General features: G+C 44.2%; 1 protein-coding gene across 2 annotated transcripts in view; it reads right to left on the minus strand.

Annotated features, from left to right (window-relative positions):
- Positions 1-20,499, minus strand: part of STX18 (syntaxin 18) — a 58,959-nt gene that overhangs the window by 3,487 nt on the left and 34,973 nt on the right. For both annotated transcript variants that reach the window (XM_066631856.1, XM_066631857.1), the window contains 7 exons: positions 17,271-17,386; positions 17,095-17,172; positions 15,785-15,851; positions 14,266-14,381; positions 6,712-6,800; positions 4,220-4,278; positions 2,387-2,456 (listed from right to left, as the gene is read on the minus strand). In XM_066631856.1, coding sequence (XP_066487953.1) covers positions 2,387-2,456; positions 4,220-4,278; positions 6,712-6,800; positions 14,266-14,381; positions 15,785-15,851; positions 17,095-17,172; positions 17,271-17,386 — 595 coding nt within the window. The remainder of the gene's footprint in view (positions 1-2,386; positions 2,457-4,219; positions 4,279-6,711; positions 6,801-14,265; positions 14,382-15,784; positions 15,852-17,094; positions 17,173-17,270; positions 17,387-20,499) is intronic.

A 20,499-nucleotide genomic window follows, 5' to 3' on the forward strand; every position in this document is an offset into this window, starting at 1 on the left:
TGTGACAGATCAGGAGAGAGATCTTGGGGTGGTGGTGGACAGGTCGATGAAAGTGTCGACCCAATGTGCGGCGGCAGTGAAGAAGGCCAATTCTATGCTTAGGATCATTAGGAAGGGTATTGAGAACAAAACGGCTAATATTATAATGCCATTGTACAAGTCTATGGTAAGGCCAAACCTGGAGTATTGTGTCCAGTTCTGGTCGCCGCATCTCAAAAAAGACATAGTAGAAATGGAAAAAGTGCAAGAGAGCGACTAAGATGATTACGGGGATGGGGCACCTTCCTTATGAGGAAAGGTTACAGCGTTTGGGCCTCTTCAGCCTAGAAAAGAGATGCCTGAGGGGGGACATGATTGAGACATACAAAATTATGCAGGGGATGGACAGAGTGGATAGGGAGATGCTCTTTACACTCTCACATAATACCGGAACCAGGGGACATCCATTAAAATTGAGTGTTGGGCGGGTTAGGACAGACAAAAGAAAATATTTCTTTACTCAGCGTGTGGTCGGTCTGTGGAACTCCTTGCCACAGGATGTGGTGCTGGCGTCTACCCTAGACGCCTTTAAAAGGGGACTGGACAAGTTTCTGGAGGAAAAATCCATTATGGGGTACAAGCCATGATGTATATGCGCAACCTCCTGATTTTAGAAATGGGTTATGTCAGAATGCCAGATGCAAGGGAGGGCACCAGGATGAGGTCTCTTGTGATCTGGTGTGCTCCCTGGGGCATTTGGTGGGCTGCTGTAAGATACAGGAAGCTGGACTAGATGGGCCTATGGCCTGATCCAGTGGGGCTGTTCTTATGTTCTTATGTTCCAGTTGCCTTCAGAGGGTTTAAGGGGCTGAAAACCATGGATTTGCTTATCCACGGTTTTTGGTAGCGACCAGTGAGAGGGGTCTGAGAACAGATCCCATGTGGATACCGAGGTCCCACCTGTACATGCTTGTGAAATACAAAGAGAAGATGCAATGGAGCAGTTTTAAAATGGCATTTAATACTAAAAGTCATTTTACCAATGGAAAAAAGTCATATTACACATTGGAAAAAATGAGTATCCCATGCACCACGTAGTCTCTCTAGGAATCCAGACCCTCCCTCTCTTAAACTCTGCAGGAAGCAAAGCATTTTTAAGCCTTTATGAAAGTTCCTAACTTCTGCCAAACTCTGGAGTTTGGTAAGTAACCAGAGAACCCAACCTTCCTTGGTTAGCATTCAAGATGCAACAGTGTAAATCAGCGAATAAGCCTGCAGACAAATCCCAAAGCTCTGTCACTTGTACTCAGACTAGGACAGACAGCATAGCTATTCAGAAGCTTCCCGAGAACAGCACAAACACAGCCTGCCAACTCTGCACACATGGCCAAGATTCAGTAAGCTCTGGCCTACAAAAACAGGTTATCAAACGCTTGGCAGCACGCAAGACATGGCTAGTATAAGAACATAAGAACAGCCCCACTGGATCAGGCCATAGGCCCATCTAGTCCAGCTTCCTGTATCTCACAGCGGACCACCAAGTGCCCCAGGGAGCACACCAGATAACAAGAGACCTCATCCTGGTGCCCTCCCTTGCATCTGGCATTCTGACATAACCCATTTCTAAAATCAGGAGGTTGTGCATACGCATCATGGCTTGTACCCCATAATGGATTTTTCCTCCAGAAACTTGTCCAATCCCCTTTTAAAGGCGTCTAGGGTAGACGCCAGCACCACATCCTGTGGCAAGGAGTTCCACAGACCGACCACACGCTGAGTAAAGAAATATTTTCTTTTGTAAATGCTGTGTAGGTCTGCCCTCGGGAAACCTGAAAGCTTGGCTCAATGACACAAATGCACTTTGACTACCACCTAGCATCAATGCAATTCACAGTTTATTGCCCCCCAAACCCTAACTTTTCTGACATGTTGAGCATGATCACCTCGCTCAGGAATTTTCAACTGGTGTGCTGTGAAAGATCCACAGGTGTGCTGCAGGAGTTTGGAGCACAGCCATTGAAGATTACTGAAAAACTCTTCCAGGTTCTGCTAGAGCTGGCAGAGGAAGAGGGACAGACAACTCGCTACTACAGACAGACATGTGTATCTTAGAGCCACAGAACGCAGGAAGTGACATCACAAGAGGCAAAGACCATAGAGAAGACCATAGAGTGCCTTGAGAAGAAAAACAATGAAAATTGTTGACCTAGATATTAGCCCAGGAAGAGATAATGTGTTAAGGGCCTCTCCTGAATGAATGTGACAGCCTGTGAGAGAGAAGGAGAGGGAGCATGCACACACACACATTTGCACAGGACTGTTCGCCCGTATTCTAGAAAATGCCTTGCCAGTTTTTATTTGGGACCCACATAAAAGGGCCAACCACCCACATCCCCGAAATTCTTACCTGTTGTAAGACTTTTTCTGTAAATATCTCTTGAAGTCTGGATATTTCAACCACCTTTCCTTCAATTTGTCTACAAAAAATAAAACAAAATATAGTCACACTGCATTGCTACAAACTTTTTATAGTGTGAAGTACATGCAACATGATACATCCCTGACAGTCTTGAAGATCTGCAAAGAAAGCAAAGCAAATTACCAGGAAGGTATTTTAACCGAATGGGTCAGTTCTGTGCAAAAGCGCACAACAGTGTATTGTGCTCCAGGAAGGCACTGCTGAAATTTAGTGGACAAAATTTCTGATCCTCAAAATTTTACAACTTTTGTTAAAAGCCCAAGAGATACAACCAATTCTAATTGATTTTGTGTTAGTCACTCTTAAAATTCAGATGTGAAATGATATATACTTACTTTAAAATAACTATACATAATTGAAAGTATCTGGTGGAAAGTGGATTACAAATTCTAAAATTATGTACTCGTCACTCATTCTGTTACAACACAATCCTATGCATGTCTACTCAGAAATAAGTCCCATTGTGTTCAGTGGACTCACTTCCAAGTAAGTGTGTTTAGGACTGCAGTCTTAGGTTCGAAAAGGACCAGAAGTGGGTTCAGAACTGACCTTTGCAGTACTCCACATTTTTATTTTTTTAGGAGACAGCCAATGGTAGAATGCACGCTTTGCATGCAAAAGGTCCCAGGCTCAACCTCCAGCTTCTTCAGCTAAAGGTTCTCAGGTGGAAGAGACCTGGGAAAGTAGGCCTTGGGAAGCCACTGAGTCAGGGTAGACCACGAGGTTCAAGCCAATGCCTCAGAAGCCACAAGTGCGTTACAACACTACCTAAAATGGCCTGCACCAATACTGCCATTTTGTGGCTTAGATTTTTTTTGGGGGGGGGAAGGGAAGTAAAAAGAAAAACATGGAAGAGTGGAGAATGAGAGAGAGGCAAATATAATACAGGCTCATTTCAATGGCACCACCACAGCTTTTAAACTCCCCCTCCTCCCAGAGATTCACAGGCTCCTTCTTTGCCAATCTTTAGATGACTACAATTGTGTTTTGCAATTTTATTTTGCAATTTTATTTTTAAATTTTGCTTCATTTTTTGCCACTGCTTTTATTGCATTTGTTTTTATTTATTAATGTTTTATTAACGTTATTAAATGTTATCAATTTTATTCTTAATGCTTATGATGTTTTTATGGGTGCTTTTGTTGTTGTTTTATCTGTCAGCTGTTGCAGGAGAATGGGATGTTCATGCTGAAGGAGGATGGGATATACATTCTTCAAAAATAATAAATACATTTCAAAATTAAATCCGGGTCCCAGCTCTGAAGACTGCTGGCGTAGACAATCCTGGTCTAGATGAACCACTGATCTAACTCTATATACAGCAGTTTAATATGTTCTGAATTATTTTCTGAAAGTAATGCTTGTCAAGCAATTTTATCACTGTAATTAGTAGTCTAATAGCAAATGCTGATGCCTGCAATTAAGAAGCTGCACATAAGCCCATAAAACTCTGCAATGTTTATTTGTTCCAGTTATTATTTCATTTGGAAGAGGCCATTGTATGTACACTGGAGACCAATAATATCAAGGCATGATGTCTGATCTGAACAGGTTCAGTGGCCACCACACTATGAATGCCATATTGAATAGTGCATGAATATGGAGGCATCCCATGAAAGAGAAGCGCCAAAGCCACTTCTACAAGTGGATTATGCAGCCAATTCTGTGGGCATTGGAATAGAGGGTACACCCACATGAAGGACCCACACAATTAGGACGCCCACCCACACGAAGGTCCAACAAACAGAAAAATATGTGTACCTCACTTCATCAAACAGGCTGTTCATTTCACTGACAAGGCGTTGGTTTTCCTGCTCAAACTGGGAGAAAGATGGCAGCATGAAGTTTAAACCTCCAACGACAGGAACACTATAGCAATTTATTTAAACAATGCGGAAATTATTCAAAGAGTTCTTAATAATCCCATAGGCAGGAGTCTTATTTTCAGTCACACAAAAGGGAAACATTTTCCTTCAAGGAGCTCAGAATGGGGTGGGTTTTCCTCCTGTATTCTTACAACAACCCTGTGAGGTATGTTAAAGATAGCACTGGCCGCCAGTCGCCCTGATAGCTTCATGGCCAAGCAGGAAGACTTGAATTCAGGACTCCCAGGCTCAGCACACTAGCACACAGGAAAACTTCCCAAGCACTGTGTTATCATAATGTCATACATTTCCTAGCCACGGCAGACAATGAACTGAAGCAGGAACTGCACCAAGTGGTAACATCACAACACAGGGTAAGTGTTCCTAATGTTACAGGGAAAGGGGTGAGAATTTGCCATGGGGGGAGGTGACGTTTTCAGTGCAGCTCCAGGCCAAGCATGTGCCCATCAGCCCTCAAGCACACCCACAATTAGTGCCAAAAATAAACCTAGAGAGAAATGCTGCAAGGTTGGCAATGTTCAGTGACGCAAAGCCTCTCGGAGGAAAACGTCCATAAGGCATCCATCACTTGAGCAGTAATGACTGACTGTTTGCCCAGGCAAGATAAACCATAATCTGACCCCTTACTCTAAATCCTTGGGTTTGTGATTTCTCTTTTTAGAAAGGTATGGGCACTACCATGAGCATGGCACTACCATGAGGCTGCAGCTACTGGCAAGCCATATATGCTGGAGGAATGCATATGTGACTTCCCATAACAGTGTCAAATCTGGCTTTCTTCCACCATAGAACTGAAGGTGCAATATTTAGGGTTCCCAGGTAGTTCCAGGTATGATTCTTAAAGAAGCAAACTTTGGCCAAGGAGCTTTCAAACAGCTAATAAGCTAGAGAAATCAACAGAAAGCAACAACGGAACAAAAAGTGCCTGCATAAGACATCCATATGCCACAGAAGAATTTACACAATAGGAACATACAGTTGAAACTGTGTCACTCAACGGAGCTCAGTCACCTAGAAATAATGTTTTTCTTAGGGAAATAAAATAAGCTGTTACCAAATTATCATACAAAGTGAAAAACTGCATAGTAGCGGATGAGTTTTAACCAATATAATAACTAGCGTTACCCAAGATAATGCAAAATACACTATTTCACTGAAGAACACCACTCAATAAGACAAAAGTAAGAAAATCAACAGAAAAATATTTTATTTCATTCAACTAATCAAGCGCTATGTGCTTTTTCACAACTTTAAGGTCTTTAATGTTTTAGCAATGATTTAAAGAAATTCAAGTAATCCTGTAACATCACATCGAATGACAGGATGCATAAGAACATAAGAAGAGCCGCACTGGATCAGGCTAAAGGCCCATCTAGACCAGCTTCCTGTATCTCACAGTTGCCCTGGAGATGCCTCAGGAAGCACACAAGACAACAAGATCCCTGAATCCTCTTGCCATTCCCTTGTACCTGACATTCTAGCCTATTTCTAAAACCAGGAGCACATACTCATCATGATTGTCACTTGTGATGAACTTTTCTTCTAGAAATCTGTCCAATCCCCTTTTAAAGGCATCTAGGTCAGACACCATCACCACATTCTGTGGCAGGGAGGTCCACAGACTAAATACATGCTGGATAAAGAAATCTCTGGGTAATGGAATATTTTCTTATTTTCTTTTGTCAGTTTTAACTCTCCCAACACTCAGTTTTAGTGGATGTACCCTTGGGGTTCTGGTTTTGTGTGAGAGGAAAAAGAACATCCCCCTATCCACCCCCTGCATAATTTTGCATGTCTCAATCATGACCCCCCTCAGGTGCCTTTTTTCTAGAGTGAAGCCCCAAACATTGTAACCTTTTCTCATATGGGAGGTGCCCCAGTCCAGATTCATACAGCAGCCTGCAACCATTTTGATGGCAGTGTCCCACAACACGTATAAAAACTACTCCAGTGTCTGCAATACTTCCTATAATCCTTGCAGCCAATTAGTTTAAATTAGTGCAATTTACATGAAATGGAACAATTCACATTTTCCAATATAAATGGCTGCGTACGAAAAAGTAGAAAGAAAATCTTTCAAATCCACTTAGCAAACAGGCAATCAGCTGGGTGCACTGGGAATTCAATTGAATTGTGGAAAGAAAAGAGCTATGGGTGTGATCAGAGTTAAGCATTTTAAGAATGACTTTTTCCCCCCAATGAAAGGAATTAAAACACGTGCTTAACTCTCCCATTGGAACCAGCGAGACATTAAAAATGCTTAACGCTGCCTGAATTGTCCATGTTTAACACGGTTCCATATTCAGTACCTGTAGATATGGTTCGGTTAGAGAAAACTGAACTCATGAGTTTAAAAAACAACTTTACCATTTGGATTTCTTCAGGTGAAAGCTCCTCTTCTCCTCTGCCATCCCCCCAGAGTCCAAAATGAGCGTGTTCATCTATCACATTTGTTTCTGCAAAAGCAAAGACAACAAGCTATCCTCAGTGTACAACCAACTTTTGCTAGAACACTTTAATAAAACACCTAGCTAGACAAGATACAACTAGGCTCTCTAGTTAGATGCAATCTGGCTGTCTGTAGTTTAATTATGCAAACACTCTACTCCGCCTTTAATTCTTCCCCCCATACTTTTGCATCTTGTTGGAAGTCAGGAGATGCTCTTATTGCTCCCAGGGGAGGTACAGGCACCCCTGTATCCACAGGGGATCAATTCCAGTCACCCCCCCCCCCCCACAGATATGGAAACCAGGGAAATGGAAGAACCCTGTAAGCTCCATGGCCCCCCTGTGCCCCCCACCACGCCCATTACCCTCAGTTTTCTTAATTAACTCTTGTTTCTTTCTTTTACAGATGCTACAAGAGGAACATGACACGAAGGCAGGCAGCCTGCACACTAGGCAGGGCCTAGGAGAAGGGGGCAAAGGGGCTAATTTGTACCTAGGCCCAAAAAGACAGCCCAGAAGCCAAAGAAGGTGGACCAGAAATTTCTGGGATCTTACATTTTCCAATCGACTTGTTGCCCGCATGGGATGCTGGGGACACTACCACGAGTGTGAGGCTGCAGCTACTGGCAAGCCGTATATGCTGGGCCAGGGAATGCATACATGACTCTCCTTAACATAAGTGTCAAATCTGGGAGGAAACTGGCCTGCCACAGTAGCTCTTTGGCATGTGTATCTGCTTGCCATGATGGAGTGTATAGGAGCTCAGGGACACAGCTGTGGGGTACAGTTGGTGCAGAGGCAAGTTTTGGTACACACAGGATACTTCGCATTCTAATGTGAGCCTAAATATGATGCTAATTTTCCTACATGATTTTCTGTATTTAAAAGATTTTAGAGAGACTTAAGAGTGTGTTTGAGTTTTCGTATTTCTCTATCTAGCTGCCGATGCCACGTGGGTGGGTAGACCTGGGCTCCAAAGACTCTTCCAGCTGTATCCACCCTCCCCCCACCCTTTCACCCCTCCCTACCCCCATTCTGCTCACCCATCACCACCTTCCCCTGCTGTTTCACCCTTCCCCTTTGCAAAGGGGCCCAAAAGAAACTGCACCCCTTAATAAAATGCCTCTCAGAGGCCCTGCAGAGTTGGTTCCACCTACAGATTCTTCCTTACAGTCTGGACAGTGGTTCCATCAGGGAGCTGGGAATAAATACACATTCATATTCCTATCCATAGTCAATAAATGCATGCATGGCAGTAGGAAATCAGGCTTAAAGTTCTCTCTGCTTTAAACATTGGGAAAGCAGAGCATGAACTAGAAACCAAAGATTTTATTATCGCAGAACATTTACATAGAAAGCGGAAATGGTCTCCTTGTGTTCTCCTCCTCCTGCTTAGAGCCAGGGGCTTTCTGATGTTACTTCTGCCAATGCTGACATCATCAGCTAAGAACCCAACATACTGGAAATTCATTCTGCTTTTTCATCTGCTGGGATATTCTCTTACAAGTCTCAGCGCTCTGCCTAGGTGCCCTGTGATTTCCCATGAGACACGCAAACCTATGGCGACTTGAGTTTTCCAAGACAGACAAAATGACCCAGGTTACTGCTTCGCTTTCAGTGATGTCAGAACCCATCGTTAGCTACGAAAGCTTTTCCTTCAACAGACTTGGGTGTCTTTTTTTTTATTGTTTCATTTGTACTTGTTTATATCCTCAGCAGTGAAAGTGTTTTCAATTAGACTGCTAGTGTTGCTGTTTAAGTCAGATGCGGGCTTCTCTTGGGAAACCTTTCAGAGTGCTTCTGTTTGAAAACAATTCATGATGAGGTATTGCATTGAAAGATGTCTTCTCATGTTGCACTCTGCAACTAGGAATTATGTATAATATCATTGCTCACTTCCTAATTCAACGAAGGGCAAAAACAGATTTAACATTTATGGAGCAGGGGGGCAGAGGCTTAAATAAACCACTTGCTTCCTCACTCAGGGACAGTGGCCCCTCCTCCACTGGTGAGCATCCATGTGCTTCCAGAAAAAGCCCTATTCACTTCTCCTCTCCTCCCCTCTTCCGCAAGCTAGGCTCTGCAAAGAACACCACCAGCGCTTTGCAATTCCCTTCTATAAAGAACCAGCAGAAGCTAGAGCAGCTATTTTCAATGTTTTTCTGCTCATGGCACACTGACCTCTACGGTCTTGGCCTCTTCTTATGTTGCTTCTGGCTTCTGGTGGACTATTCCAGGTTCTGGGGTGCTGTTTTTAGGGCAAATGCCTGAAGTAACAATAGTTACTGCCAATGGAGGAAAAGGGACAAACAATTAATTACTACGGACAGTTGCCCAAGAAACAGAGCTGCAGAACCCGGAAGAGTTTTTCAGCCATTTTCAACCGCCATGCTCCAAATTCCCACAGCACACCTGCGGATCTTTCGTGGCATACCAATGTGCACACTAGTTGAAAATCACTGAGCTAGAGAAACTCCATCCCCTTTATTCTCCCTCTCTTTTCCTGCCATTCTCATTTTTGCAGGAGCCGGGGCAGTTTCTATAAAAGACAGTCCAAATTGAAAGGGAAAAAATTTCTTTTCCTCCATGGTGGAAAGAAGAGGTGGTTTCTTTCTTGCACCTGGGACTTTTTAAAAAAGAAATTGACAGCTATGCTTCTTTGCTGTCTTGCAAGGAAGACAAGGAAGACTCCAGTCTTCCTGGAGGAAACAAAGTATTGCATTGCAGAAGGAGGTAGCAGCTAACATCACTTTGCTACTGCCTCCTGGAAAAACCTCATGGGACGGTATTAAAATTGTCCTCCTACCCCACCCTTTCTTCCCCATTCTCTCTGGAGGAAGGGAGAACTTAAGAAGAAAAAGCATCTATCTCATTACAGGACAGAAACCAGCCTTTTTCTGCTGCTCACTCCCCACCAGTGTACATTAAAAAAATTGAGGGTAGTTTCTCTTGCTTCCATTTGGGGTTTTGTAGGAAGCCGCAATAACCGAGAGGGTTGCTGGCTCCTTCTACAAAAGCCAAGCACAAGTGCTCCTTCTTTTCTGGATTACTTGCACATTCCACAACAAGTGCAGGGTCAGTACAAGTCATGGGTTTTAGCTGGTAACCCAAGCCAAATTTTTGTACAACTGAGTGGGAGCTGATCTGGAAGAACTCTTATTACATCCAACCACTAGAAGCCTTAAGACTCCTCCTGCCCCTTGAGATTTCAGGAGGTAGTGCGGCTTACGTACTTCCAAATGGCATGAGCACAAAGCCTTGTTAATGGTGAGCCTTATCCTGGCAAGCCTCCTCATTAGCTCCTGAAAGATCCAATGACAATTTACATGGCTAGCAGACAAGCAAACCTGTGGCTGATGCAGTGGGGAAGGAAAGTGACATCAGCAAAATGGAAAGGGGCTTCTCTCTGGCACGGGATAAATAATTGCTATGAACACTGCACCTGTTTATCATTCAGAAACAGAGAGCCATTCTGATTAAAAGAAGAAATAAAAATGTAGTACAAGCTCTGCAAACAAACACTGTGCAATCTGAGCTATGGGGAGCCACCATCCAAACCCCAAACCTGAATCACAGAACAATCAGACTTTGTTTTACCAAATGACGCTAACACTTACTAGAAAAGCTAATATGATTTTAACCTTAGAAGCATTTCATCAGTTGCCTTATGCTTATTCAGAAAAAAAAATAAGCAAAACAACTGACTTTCAGAACTAATGATAAAGAAAAAGTATTCTCTTCATTATCCCATAGGAACCAATTAGTTTTAGTACTGTCAGGATTAACAAGATGCAACACCTATATCCATTGCTATCATTGCCAGGCAAACGCAACCCAGGCAACTATCAAGTGAGAAAGAGGGAGGACGAACACACACAAGCCTTTGCCCTTGCTCCCAACATAGTTTCTGTCGCTATAGCATCCCTGCTCTTACAGGAAACACAGATGAAACGCCGCTCTAATGCATCTGCTATAACAGATGCTCTGTATTGTAGAAACTGAAATGATAACCGAGAGCCTATTTTGCAGACATGAAGCAATTCTGTTTTTAGCTAAAGCCAAAAACGGTTTTACTAACCATTGGACTTCACAGCCACGGCCCAGGTAGTGCAGGGGCTACAGGGGAAAGGCAATGAGTCACAGTGCATAGGGTGTTTCCCTACCATCACCTAGGTCTTTTGCATGGAGATCAAGTTGGACAGGGTCCTCCCTTCCCCATGCATAGTATCTCCATATGCAGCACCTGACTTTTTCTTATGTCAATGGCCACCATCACTTACAATGGAAAAACAGCACTCCAAGATTCAGCTTTCTGATTCGCAGGTAACTTGATCTCTTGGAGGAAGACAAGTTTTGCTCTCATCCTGGCTGCGTTCGTTTTTCAGTTTCTAGTGCTTGAAGCACTAGATGTTTTTTTCCCCTCCTACCAGCACGCTTGGGTCATGTTTGCTTTTCACCTTCCAGCCTACTTGCCATGCTAGTGGGCCGCTGTGAGATACATGCTGGTGGGCTGCTGTGAGATACAGGAAGCTGGACTAGATGGGCCTATGGCCTGATCCAGTGGGGCTGTTCTTATGTTCTTAACTACAATTCCCAGGAAGCCTTGCAGGTCTCTTGTTATCTGGTGTGCTCCCTGGGGCATTTGGTGGGCCGCTGTGAGATACAGGAAGCTGGACTAGATGGGCCTATGGCCTGATCCAGTGGGGCTGTTCTTATGTTCTTATGCTAGCTGCCTTTCCTGCGAGTTCAGGGCTAGAAAGCATCACCACCACCATGATCGGTTCTATCCTACTGCTCTGTTCTGAGGAAAAAACTGGGCACAGCCCAGCGGCGTCACTAGAGTTTGCGGGAAGCCAGCACGTCACCTCTATGATGGACCTCCTCCCATGCAGTAGGCGGGGCAATGCCCCGTGACGTACCATTGCCCCGTGACGCACCAGGCATGGTGACGTACCATTGCTCCGTCCTCACTGGTTTTTTGGCTATAGCTTTTGATAGAATAGAGATATTTCAACGCGGTTTTTAAAAATTGTATTCTTCATGAAATTACCCATCGATGTGCAATTACACATTGTAGGAGACAGACCAGGGACAGACTGCACTTGCTCCCAGTGTGGAAGGGATTGTCACTCCCGAATCAGTCTTTTCAGCCACACTAGATGCTGTTCCAGAACCACCATTCAGAGCGCGATACCAGAGTCTTTCGAGACTGAAGGTTGCCAACAAACATTACACATTAATATAGAATGTGATCGTATTATTTGAAAATACCAAATTTTAAAAATTTTGGTGAGTAGTGGCGTCATGTCACCCCCCAAAAGTACAACAGAATAAGGATGTTTTTGTCTGTCTCCAGGAAGAGAAAAAAGATAGGGCTAAACAAGGATCCTGAGAGAGTTTGCAGTACCAATTAGCAGAAATTAGCTTCTGAATTTTATTCCTTCTGAATTAGCAAAAAAAACCGATATTGAATTAGATTGTGCAAACAAATGTTGGCACAAAGGAAGACTTTGCTGCCATCAGTGTCATGGATAAGACCACCTTCCAACAAGCTTTAAGCTGCCGCCAGTCACACTTGTTCTCAGTTTTCTGCTGCATGAACACAAGCCACAACCACCATCTCTAGCAGGTTTTCAGAGCACCAAGTGGCTATTCCAGTGCTATAGAGCAGTGGTTCTCAAACTGTTTGTCGGGACTCACTTGGTGGGTTGTGATCCGATGTCCAGTGGGTTGCGAGATGCTGGCGGCAGCCATCTTGGAAGATGGCAAAAGACCTAGGCGGCACCATTTTTGCACCAGTGGGCAAAGCCTGGGCGTCACCGTTTTAAGCTTCCCGGCACTGAGACGTAACTAAGAGCGGCTTGCACATGTGCAAAGAAAGCAGCGTGCTGCTTTTCCCCAGAAAGTGTGCTGCTGCCTTCCAGCTGTACCTCCCTCTGCACTTGCAGGCTTCCCTCAGGGGGGCCAATCACGGAGTGCAGGCTTGGATTGAAGGCAAAAAAGGACTAGGAGAGACGTGGATGAGCCATTCGGGTTTCTCCCCACCAACCTTTGTCAGCTTGGCTGCCTTGATGGGATGGGCTGCCTCGAGGTTGCAAGACAGAGCAGCTCCCTCCCCCCCCCCCGCAGCTGGACTGGGCTGGAGAGAGTAGGTGGAGACCTGAACACAGGGCTTGGGTGAGCAGAGGCAGACCCACGTGATCTTCCCTCTTGGGAGACTGCCTTGAAAGCAGCATTGCCGCCGCCGCCACCCCACTGCCGTTCTCGTCCTCTGCATCACAACCTCTCTCCCTCTCTGAAATCGCCTGGAAGCCACGATCCTTTCCTGCCCTGGCTAGCTCTTTATAGCTTTTCAGGGGTGAGGTTGGAGCCCTGGTTGCCTGGCTGCCAAGAGAGCAGCTGGGGGGGGAGCAAGCCTGGCATGTGAGGGGGAGCACCCAGGAAGAGTGCTGCTTTCCCAGCTGTTTCTCTGATGTGCACCCTTCCCCTCTTCTTACTTCTCTCTTAGGCTGCAATTCTGTCTACTCTTACCTGGGAGTAAGCCCCATTGCCAATAATGGGGACGCTTACCTTCCTTCTGAGGGGGATACTACTGTTTTTATTTCCTTTATTTACAAAAGCTCAAGCTACTTCTTGTATTGAGGTGCATGAGTAGAGTGCGCTTGTTTCTGGCTAGTGCTGAGCACAGTATCAATAGCCAGATCAATGTTTGCTAGTTTCAAGCGCACTACAAGAAGTAGCTTCAGATTTTGCAAATAAAGACAGAAATAAAAACAGTAGTAAATAAATACACAAATATTTTGTTCCAGATGTTTCATTTTTTGCTTGATAGCAATGGTAGAGAGGCAGGGAGAATTGGAAGAAGCTTCTGAGCTGGAATACTGTCTCTCGTCATTTACAGTTTGAGTTCTAGGCAAGAACTTCCTGCTTGATGACATCACCTCCGGCTCTGACATCACAGTGATGTCACTTTCTGTTTGATGATGTCATTTCTGGCTATGACATCCAGATTGCTGACATCACTTCCAGTGGGCCCCAGACATACTGTCATTCTCAGAAGTGGGTCCCGGGCTAAAAAGGGTGAGAACCACTGCTATAGAGTATTGAGGAGTAATTGTTTCAGCAGCCCAGATCATTCTTCATCCCAGAAATTAACCACAGCTTTGACTGGAGACACTTGCCAATTTGATTGAAAACGCCCCAGAGAAATTCCGGAAACACATTGGATGCAGAAGTTTGGGGGGGGGGGGAATGGGACCATTTTAATCTCTATATATTTCAAAGTTCTGCTTTTGTACAATATATTGCACATGCAGAGTAGTGATGAAATCAACCAAATATTTTTTTCTAAACAACTAAGCAGTATCAATTTAGAAGACAATTGCTCCTCACACGCACACACACACACACACACACACACACACACACAGAAAAAATGGAGGGTGGGCTGACAGTATAAAACTGAAGCATCACCTTTGTTTTCTTCACAAATTAGCTTGTCTTCAGATTCTTCTGAAGATGTCTGAGCAGTTTGCTCGGGAGAAGAAGTTGCTTTGGATTTATTGCTCTGCTCAGGTTCAAGCCTAGATCTAAAGAAATGATAAAAATTTAGTCTTAAAAATAGATTGAAGATGACTTACAGTTATAGCCCATGACAGTCACAAGGGCACTCTAGTCCAACAAGATACGAAGGGCCTATCTGGCTTTACCTCCCCACCACCAACCAACATTCACTAATTGACCACTTGGCTGTTACTCTGCAAGGACAGTGGTGGCTGTACCCCCATCTGAGATGTCCAAGTTGCTTTTATGGAACAAGAGCCAACAGCTGCTACCTGGTTGGTGTCCAGAACTTAAGCATTTGCACTGCTTGCCCAGTGCAGCAGTGTACAAGATCAGATATCTGATCTTTAAAAACAAAACTTCTAGAATGAATTATTTCTTTGAAAGCCAGAGGTTTATGCATTTGTTGGCAATAATAACAGGATAATTACAGTGGACCCTCCACATTCACCAACACAGAGTGTCCATGGGGGTGCCTCTGGAAGCTTCCTGCAATTACTTATCTAGAGGCCTGGGTTGCACCAGGCTGGTGACCAGGCTATTTGCTTCCATGGGCCTCAGAATAGCCACCAGAAGCCAATTCTGGCTTTTGGAGACATCCTTTGGTTTGACCAGAAATAGCTTCCAGAGGCTTATGCAGGTCATTCTGGGGCCTACAGATGCCAATAGAGCAGGTCACCAGCTCAGTGTGATGCAGGAGAGGCTCCCAGAAGTCCAGGTAAGTAATTGTGTGAGCTTTGGGAACGGAACCCAGCATCCATGAAGTTCCTTTTCTGCGGGGCGGGGGGAGGTCTGAAACCAAACCCCACGGATAAGGAGGGTCCACTGTGCACCACATCACTTCCTGCAAAAATATTAACACCCGAGTCTTAAACATTTGAACAGGACAGATTATCAATCTGAAATGCCAGAATAAGTTCCTGGATATTATTTTACAACATGTATGCGCGGGTGGGAGAGTGGGAGAGAGAGAACAAGAACACCATGAAAGTATATAGCAGTTAAGGGCTCATTTTCTGCCCATTCTACAGGGAAAAAAAAAAAAAAGATTGGTGACTGGGAGGAGTTGGTTGCCAAGGATGTTACCAGCACTTGAAGAATTGCTGTTGCCTACAAAAGATCTGCAAAAAAGAGTTTTAAAAAAGCCAATCCAGGCAACATTATCAGCACTTTAGTAGGATAAGGTAGTGGTTAAGGTGAAAAGTTATAAAATAAAACAAAGCTGCAGCCCTGTCTCTCTCCCCCCCCCCCCCCACCTCCAACAGGTGACTAAGCTTTTTGGGTAGACTTTGGGGGAAAACAAGGCTGGGGTATATAAACTGTCTGAAATGCTAAGGAGACACTTGGCTTACACACAAATTCAATCTGAGGTTCAAACAGAACAAAATCAAGGTCTGTCCAATGCTTTTGCCAAAGGAATATTACTTACAATCTTTTCTTATCAACTACTCGTTTAACTCGGATAGCTCTTTGTTCGGAATACAGCTTACATACTCCTGTTAAATAGGTAGAAAATTTAAGTAAACAAGGGGGGGGGGGGAAACTGCATGCAAGAACATAACAAATGCCCTGCTGGACTGGATCAACAGCCCATCTAATCTAGTATTCTAGTTCTAACCATGGCTGCACGGATGCCCTTGGAGAGCTCACCAGTCAGGTATGATGGCAACAGCCACCCTGTTTGTCTCAGCATCTGTAATCTGAGGTATAGTGCCAATGAACAAGGAGTATCTATTTTAGATATTACAGTATATAGTAGGGGTATCCAAAGTTCTTGGCAGGAGGGCCACATCATCTCTCTAACACTGTGTCCGGGGCCAGGGAAAAAAAGAATTAATTTACATTTAAAATTTGAATAAATTTACATAAGTTTACATAAATGAATATATTAAAGATGAACTTATATGAATGAATGAAGGTCGTGAAATAGCTCAAGGTCTATAAAAGGCCTTGCACAAAACAAGGCTGACCTTTCCTTTGCTGCCGCTGCTGCATCACAGACGTGAAACAGCAAGCAGTGGAGGAAGCCCTCATCCCACAGCTCATGTGAGAGGTCAAACAGTCGCCTTCACGCTGAGAGCAGTTGCACTGGGCCAGTGCGGGCTCCAACAAATCTCTGGAGGGCCAGAGGCTCATTGGAGACTGGGGGCTCCCCGAGGGCCACATTGAGAGGCCTCAAGGGCTGCATGTGGCCCCAGGGCTGGGGTTTGGGCACCCCTGGTATATAGGATTGCTAGATCGATCCTCCATGAATTTTCCTACCACATTTGTGGTAATAAATCCCATTATTATGTGTTTTGTTTATACCACAAAGAAGCAGGGTGTTGAGCTAGAACACTGGAGAGTGGGAGGGATAGAGGCAGCATTTGACATATTTCCTCAAGCATAAGGAGGTCTTGGGCCACCCTGTAACCAAGTACAACTTGCTGCCCTACCCTGCCCTCAGGGGTAGAAGGTGAAACCAATTACAGATAACCATGGGAAATCCTTCCTATTGAAAATTCTGAGCTTATCCATGGCCATATCTGTATTCCACCAGGGATAAATGTGTGAGAATGAAATGTGGCATTTCTTTATACAAATTTTAGGGTAAAGCCACCCTAAGTGACAAGAGAATCCTGTGCCATTTCTGAGACTGTCTTTTTGTTATCTCCACTATCAGATCCATCTTAACACTTGCCCTGAGAGCTAAACTGATAGCATTAGCACAAATGCCATAATTTTAAGAAAAACTAATACTTTTTAAATAGTCTTCAATGAAATCCAAGACAGCTTCTCTATGCTGCTTCACTTGTGGGGAATGGATGTCCTTGTGTGCTAAAACAGACAAAAAAAACCACACAAAGAAAACATTATACTTCTCAGAGAAACAGTTAAACAATTGGACCAACAATGCATTATTTTAACCAATCTACCTTCTGTCCTGAGTTGCTGAATAGCTTCAGCACATGTTCTCATAAATATTTGGGCATCTTGGTCAATCTGGTCTCTCTCGGTGTCTGTCATTCGCATGTATTCAGACATGACATGGCTAGGGAAAATAAGTCAACATAAAGTTATTTTTAAAAAAACTATGTCAGCGATTTTCAATACTTTTCTTCTCATGGCACATTGACTTCTATGACCTTCTCTACGTCTTCGCTGCCTGTGATGTCACTTCTGGCAGACTCCTCTGGGTTTTGTGGCTCGGTCTCTAGGGCAACTGTCCAATAACAAACTGTCTGCCCTCTGCAGAATCAGGGGAGGAAGAGGGGCAGACAATTTGTTCTGACAGTCAGTTGCCCTAGAAACAGAGACACGGAATCCAGAAGAGACTGTCAGAGATTTTCAACGCTGTGCTCCAAATGCCCATGGCACACCTGCAGACCTTTTGTAGCACATTAATGTGCCATGGCACAGTGGTTGAAAATGACTGCCCTGTATAGTCAAGCATTTTCTTTAAAGCCTATACTCCGTATACACCTCCACTTACTTTAGTTTTCAGTTGTAAAAAATCAGATGCGGTGTCATACCATTATCTTTCACTCAGAACCAAGAAAGATTATCCAGTGTTTGTCACTAATGAGATCCTTTATCTATTACCAAACTCTTCCATTTTGACTAGTGCAACATTTATTATGCCTTCCCAATGAAAAAGTACAAAATGAACAGTTGGCTAACAGCCATTTAATCCTTAGTGTTACTATGGCCATGCATCAAATGGACTGAATTCACTAAACTGGATGAAGAGGAGGCGTTTGCTTTTTAATTGGAAGAGGATAAAACTTGCTTCTGACCATATGTGAGCAATTGTCGTTTTGCTGACAGGCCAGTGGTAAAGACAGGAAACAGGGTTGGACAGAGGAGCCAAGATGATGTGAAGATGACAGCTGACAAGAATGATGATGAATGTCTTGGGAAAACAATGCAAGAAAGTTTGAAGAGGAGAAGGTGGATTGATGGACGGAAGGGAATATACCCTTCTTTCACACATCAAGCGTATCTGTCATGTTTCTATATCTTGGCCTTTCCCCAAGTACCATTAGGCTGCTGAAGTGGGGTGCTACATTTTATCCTCATCCAATCCTACAAAGCTGTTTAGGCAGAAAGACTGTAACATTCCTTTGGCCATATATGAATAGGCACATAGTGGGTCCTCTTTATCCATGGCAGCTGTGGATTTGAGAGTATCTACAAATGAGAAGCCTGTGGTTGGAGTGCCTCGGTGGACTCCTGAACGTGGCTGGAATGAACTTCCTATTCACGCTGGCAACTTTCAGTAGTGTCCAGAGGTGTTCTGAAGTGCGGGAGGCCATCCTGCACGACCACCTCTGGACATGACCTGAAGTTACCAGCACGAAATGGAAATGTCTCCCAGTCACACCCAGGAGGTCCTCTGAGGAGGCCGGGAGGATGCACACAAACTCTTTAGGGCCAAGCACGACCCCCAGGTAAGTTTTGCAATGCTGTGTTGGCTGCCTGCAGATTTCATTATCCACAGGTTTTAGTATCTGCAGGGTATATGTGTGTGTGTGTCTCCTAAAAAGATCCCCCACAGGCTGCTGGAGGTTTCTTGGGACAAGGGGATTTTCATTCACTTACCCTGGGTAAAGCCCAGGGGGCAAAGCCCCAGCCTCTTTGGCACTACTCAGATCCCAACCAGTGATACTGCTGGTGCAAATCCAAATCATCCCCTGTTGAGGAAAGGTTTGGGATGCGGAATAAGACAGTTGGGGTCTCCTCCACCATTCCTGCCCCTCTTCTGGGCCTGATTTGCCTCTCCCTGGCCCTGTAATGCCTCCCCTGTTCCCGTTCCGCCCTCCCCACCATTGACAGCCAGTGGAGAATCTATCTGCTCCAGTGGGCACTGACCTCCAACTGACACTGGCAAGCCAGCACAGGCCTTTCCAACAACCCCAGGGGCCTCTGCACTGCACTGCCTCAATGTGCCTTCCGGCATGTTTGCAACAGTGTGTGTGTCCATCCCACTGGCAGAAGAGGGCATAGGATTGGGCCGTAAAGCACTGTAAGTTGGTGTTGGAGAACTCCTGCTCAGCACCTTGGCCACCAGCCCGTAGTGTCCCACAGGCTTCAGCTTTATCGCCTGTTCCTTTTCACATCTATAGGAAACTACTAGAGGTGACTGGTATATAAATATTCTTGGTTGTAGCAATAAGCAGGGGAAGAACAAACAGCTTACCCAGGTGCTTGGCTACAGCAGGGAAATTAGTAAAGATAAACTGATTTGTCAGACTACTTAAAATACACAAGAATCCTTTTCTTAGAAAATGCTTTGAACTTGGTCTATCACAGATTATTGCTGTGGCATATACCTTGCATCTACAATACATATGCATCTTTCAAGAACAACATTCTTAAAAATCTATAAGGACACACAATTATCAGCAACCCTAGCTGAATTAGTCATATTTAGCATATCAGAGGCAATAACAATATAATTTCTTTTTAAAGAATAACTTGCCTTACTTTCTTCCAACAAACTCTAACAAATCTCATAGTTGCACCTTTCACCCATCACCTACAACTAGTATAGATCCTACACTCTTAAGAGAAAAAGCCTTCCTTGCTTTCTAGCAGATGCCCACTGCCACCTGGTGGCGAGATATAACCATTCCAACACACTCCTAAAAGGAATCTTAAGGGAGCCTTTTCAGCGTGATCCTTAGTATTCACATCTAAGACAGGAGAGTATTTTCACACACTTCAGTTCTGAGGATGGAAGGAAGATCTGCATTAGAATCTTGCTGGCCAAGTGGTGCTCCTCTGGGAGTAAATAAGGTATCGTTGAACAGCTCTCCTCCTGGCAGTCTCACAAGTGAAATAGTGTGGGCGAGAATGGAATGTGGAGGAGAAGCACAGCATACAGTATACTTTACAGTCATATTATGGAAACATTTAAAGAAATGTTGATTTAAGACTCATTTATGCAAGTGTCCATACATTTAACTCATATGGCTCATTTAAAGTGAAAACGTGAATCCTACTTCCTGAAAAGCAATCAGATGGGCATTAAAATATAATTAAATGACATGTCCTTTTACTGAATTGGAACATCTAGGCCAGCATGTGACCAGCAGCAACCCTCCAAGGCTGTGATGCTTTTGACCAGAGATGCAGGATTCGAATTGCAAAGGTGTATGGTCT

The sequence above is a fragment of the Tiliqua scincoides genome, chromosome 6 (genome assembly GCF_035046505.1).
Source record: "Tiliqua scincoides isolate rTilSci1 chromosome 6, rTilSci1.hap2, whole genome shotgun sequence".
Lineage (NCBI taxonomy): Eukaryota > Metazoa > Chordata > Lepidosauria > Squamata > Scincidae > Tiliqua > Tiliqua scincoides.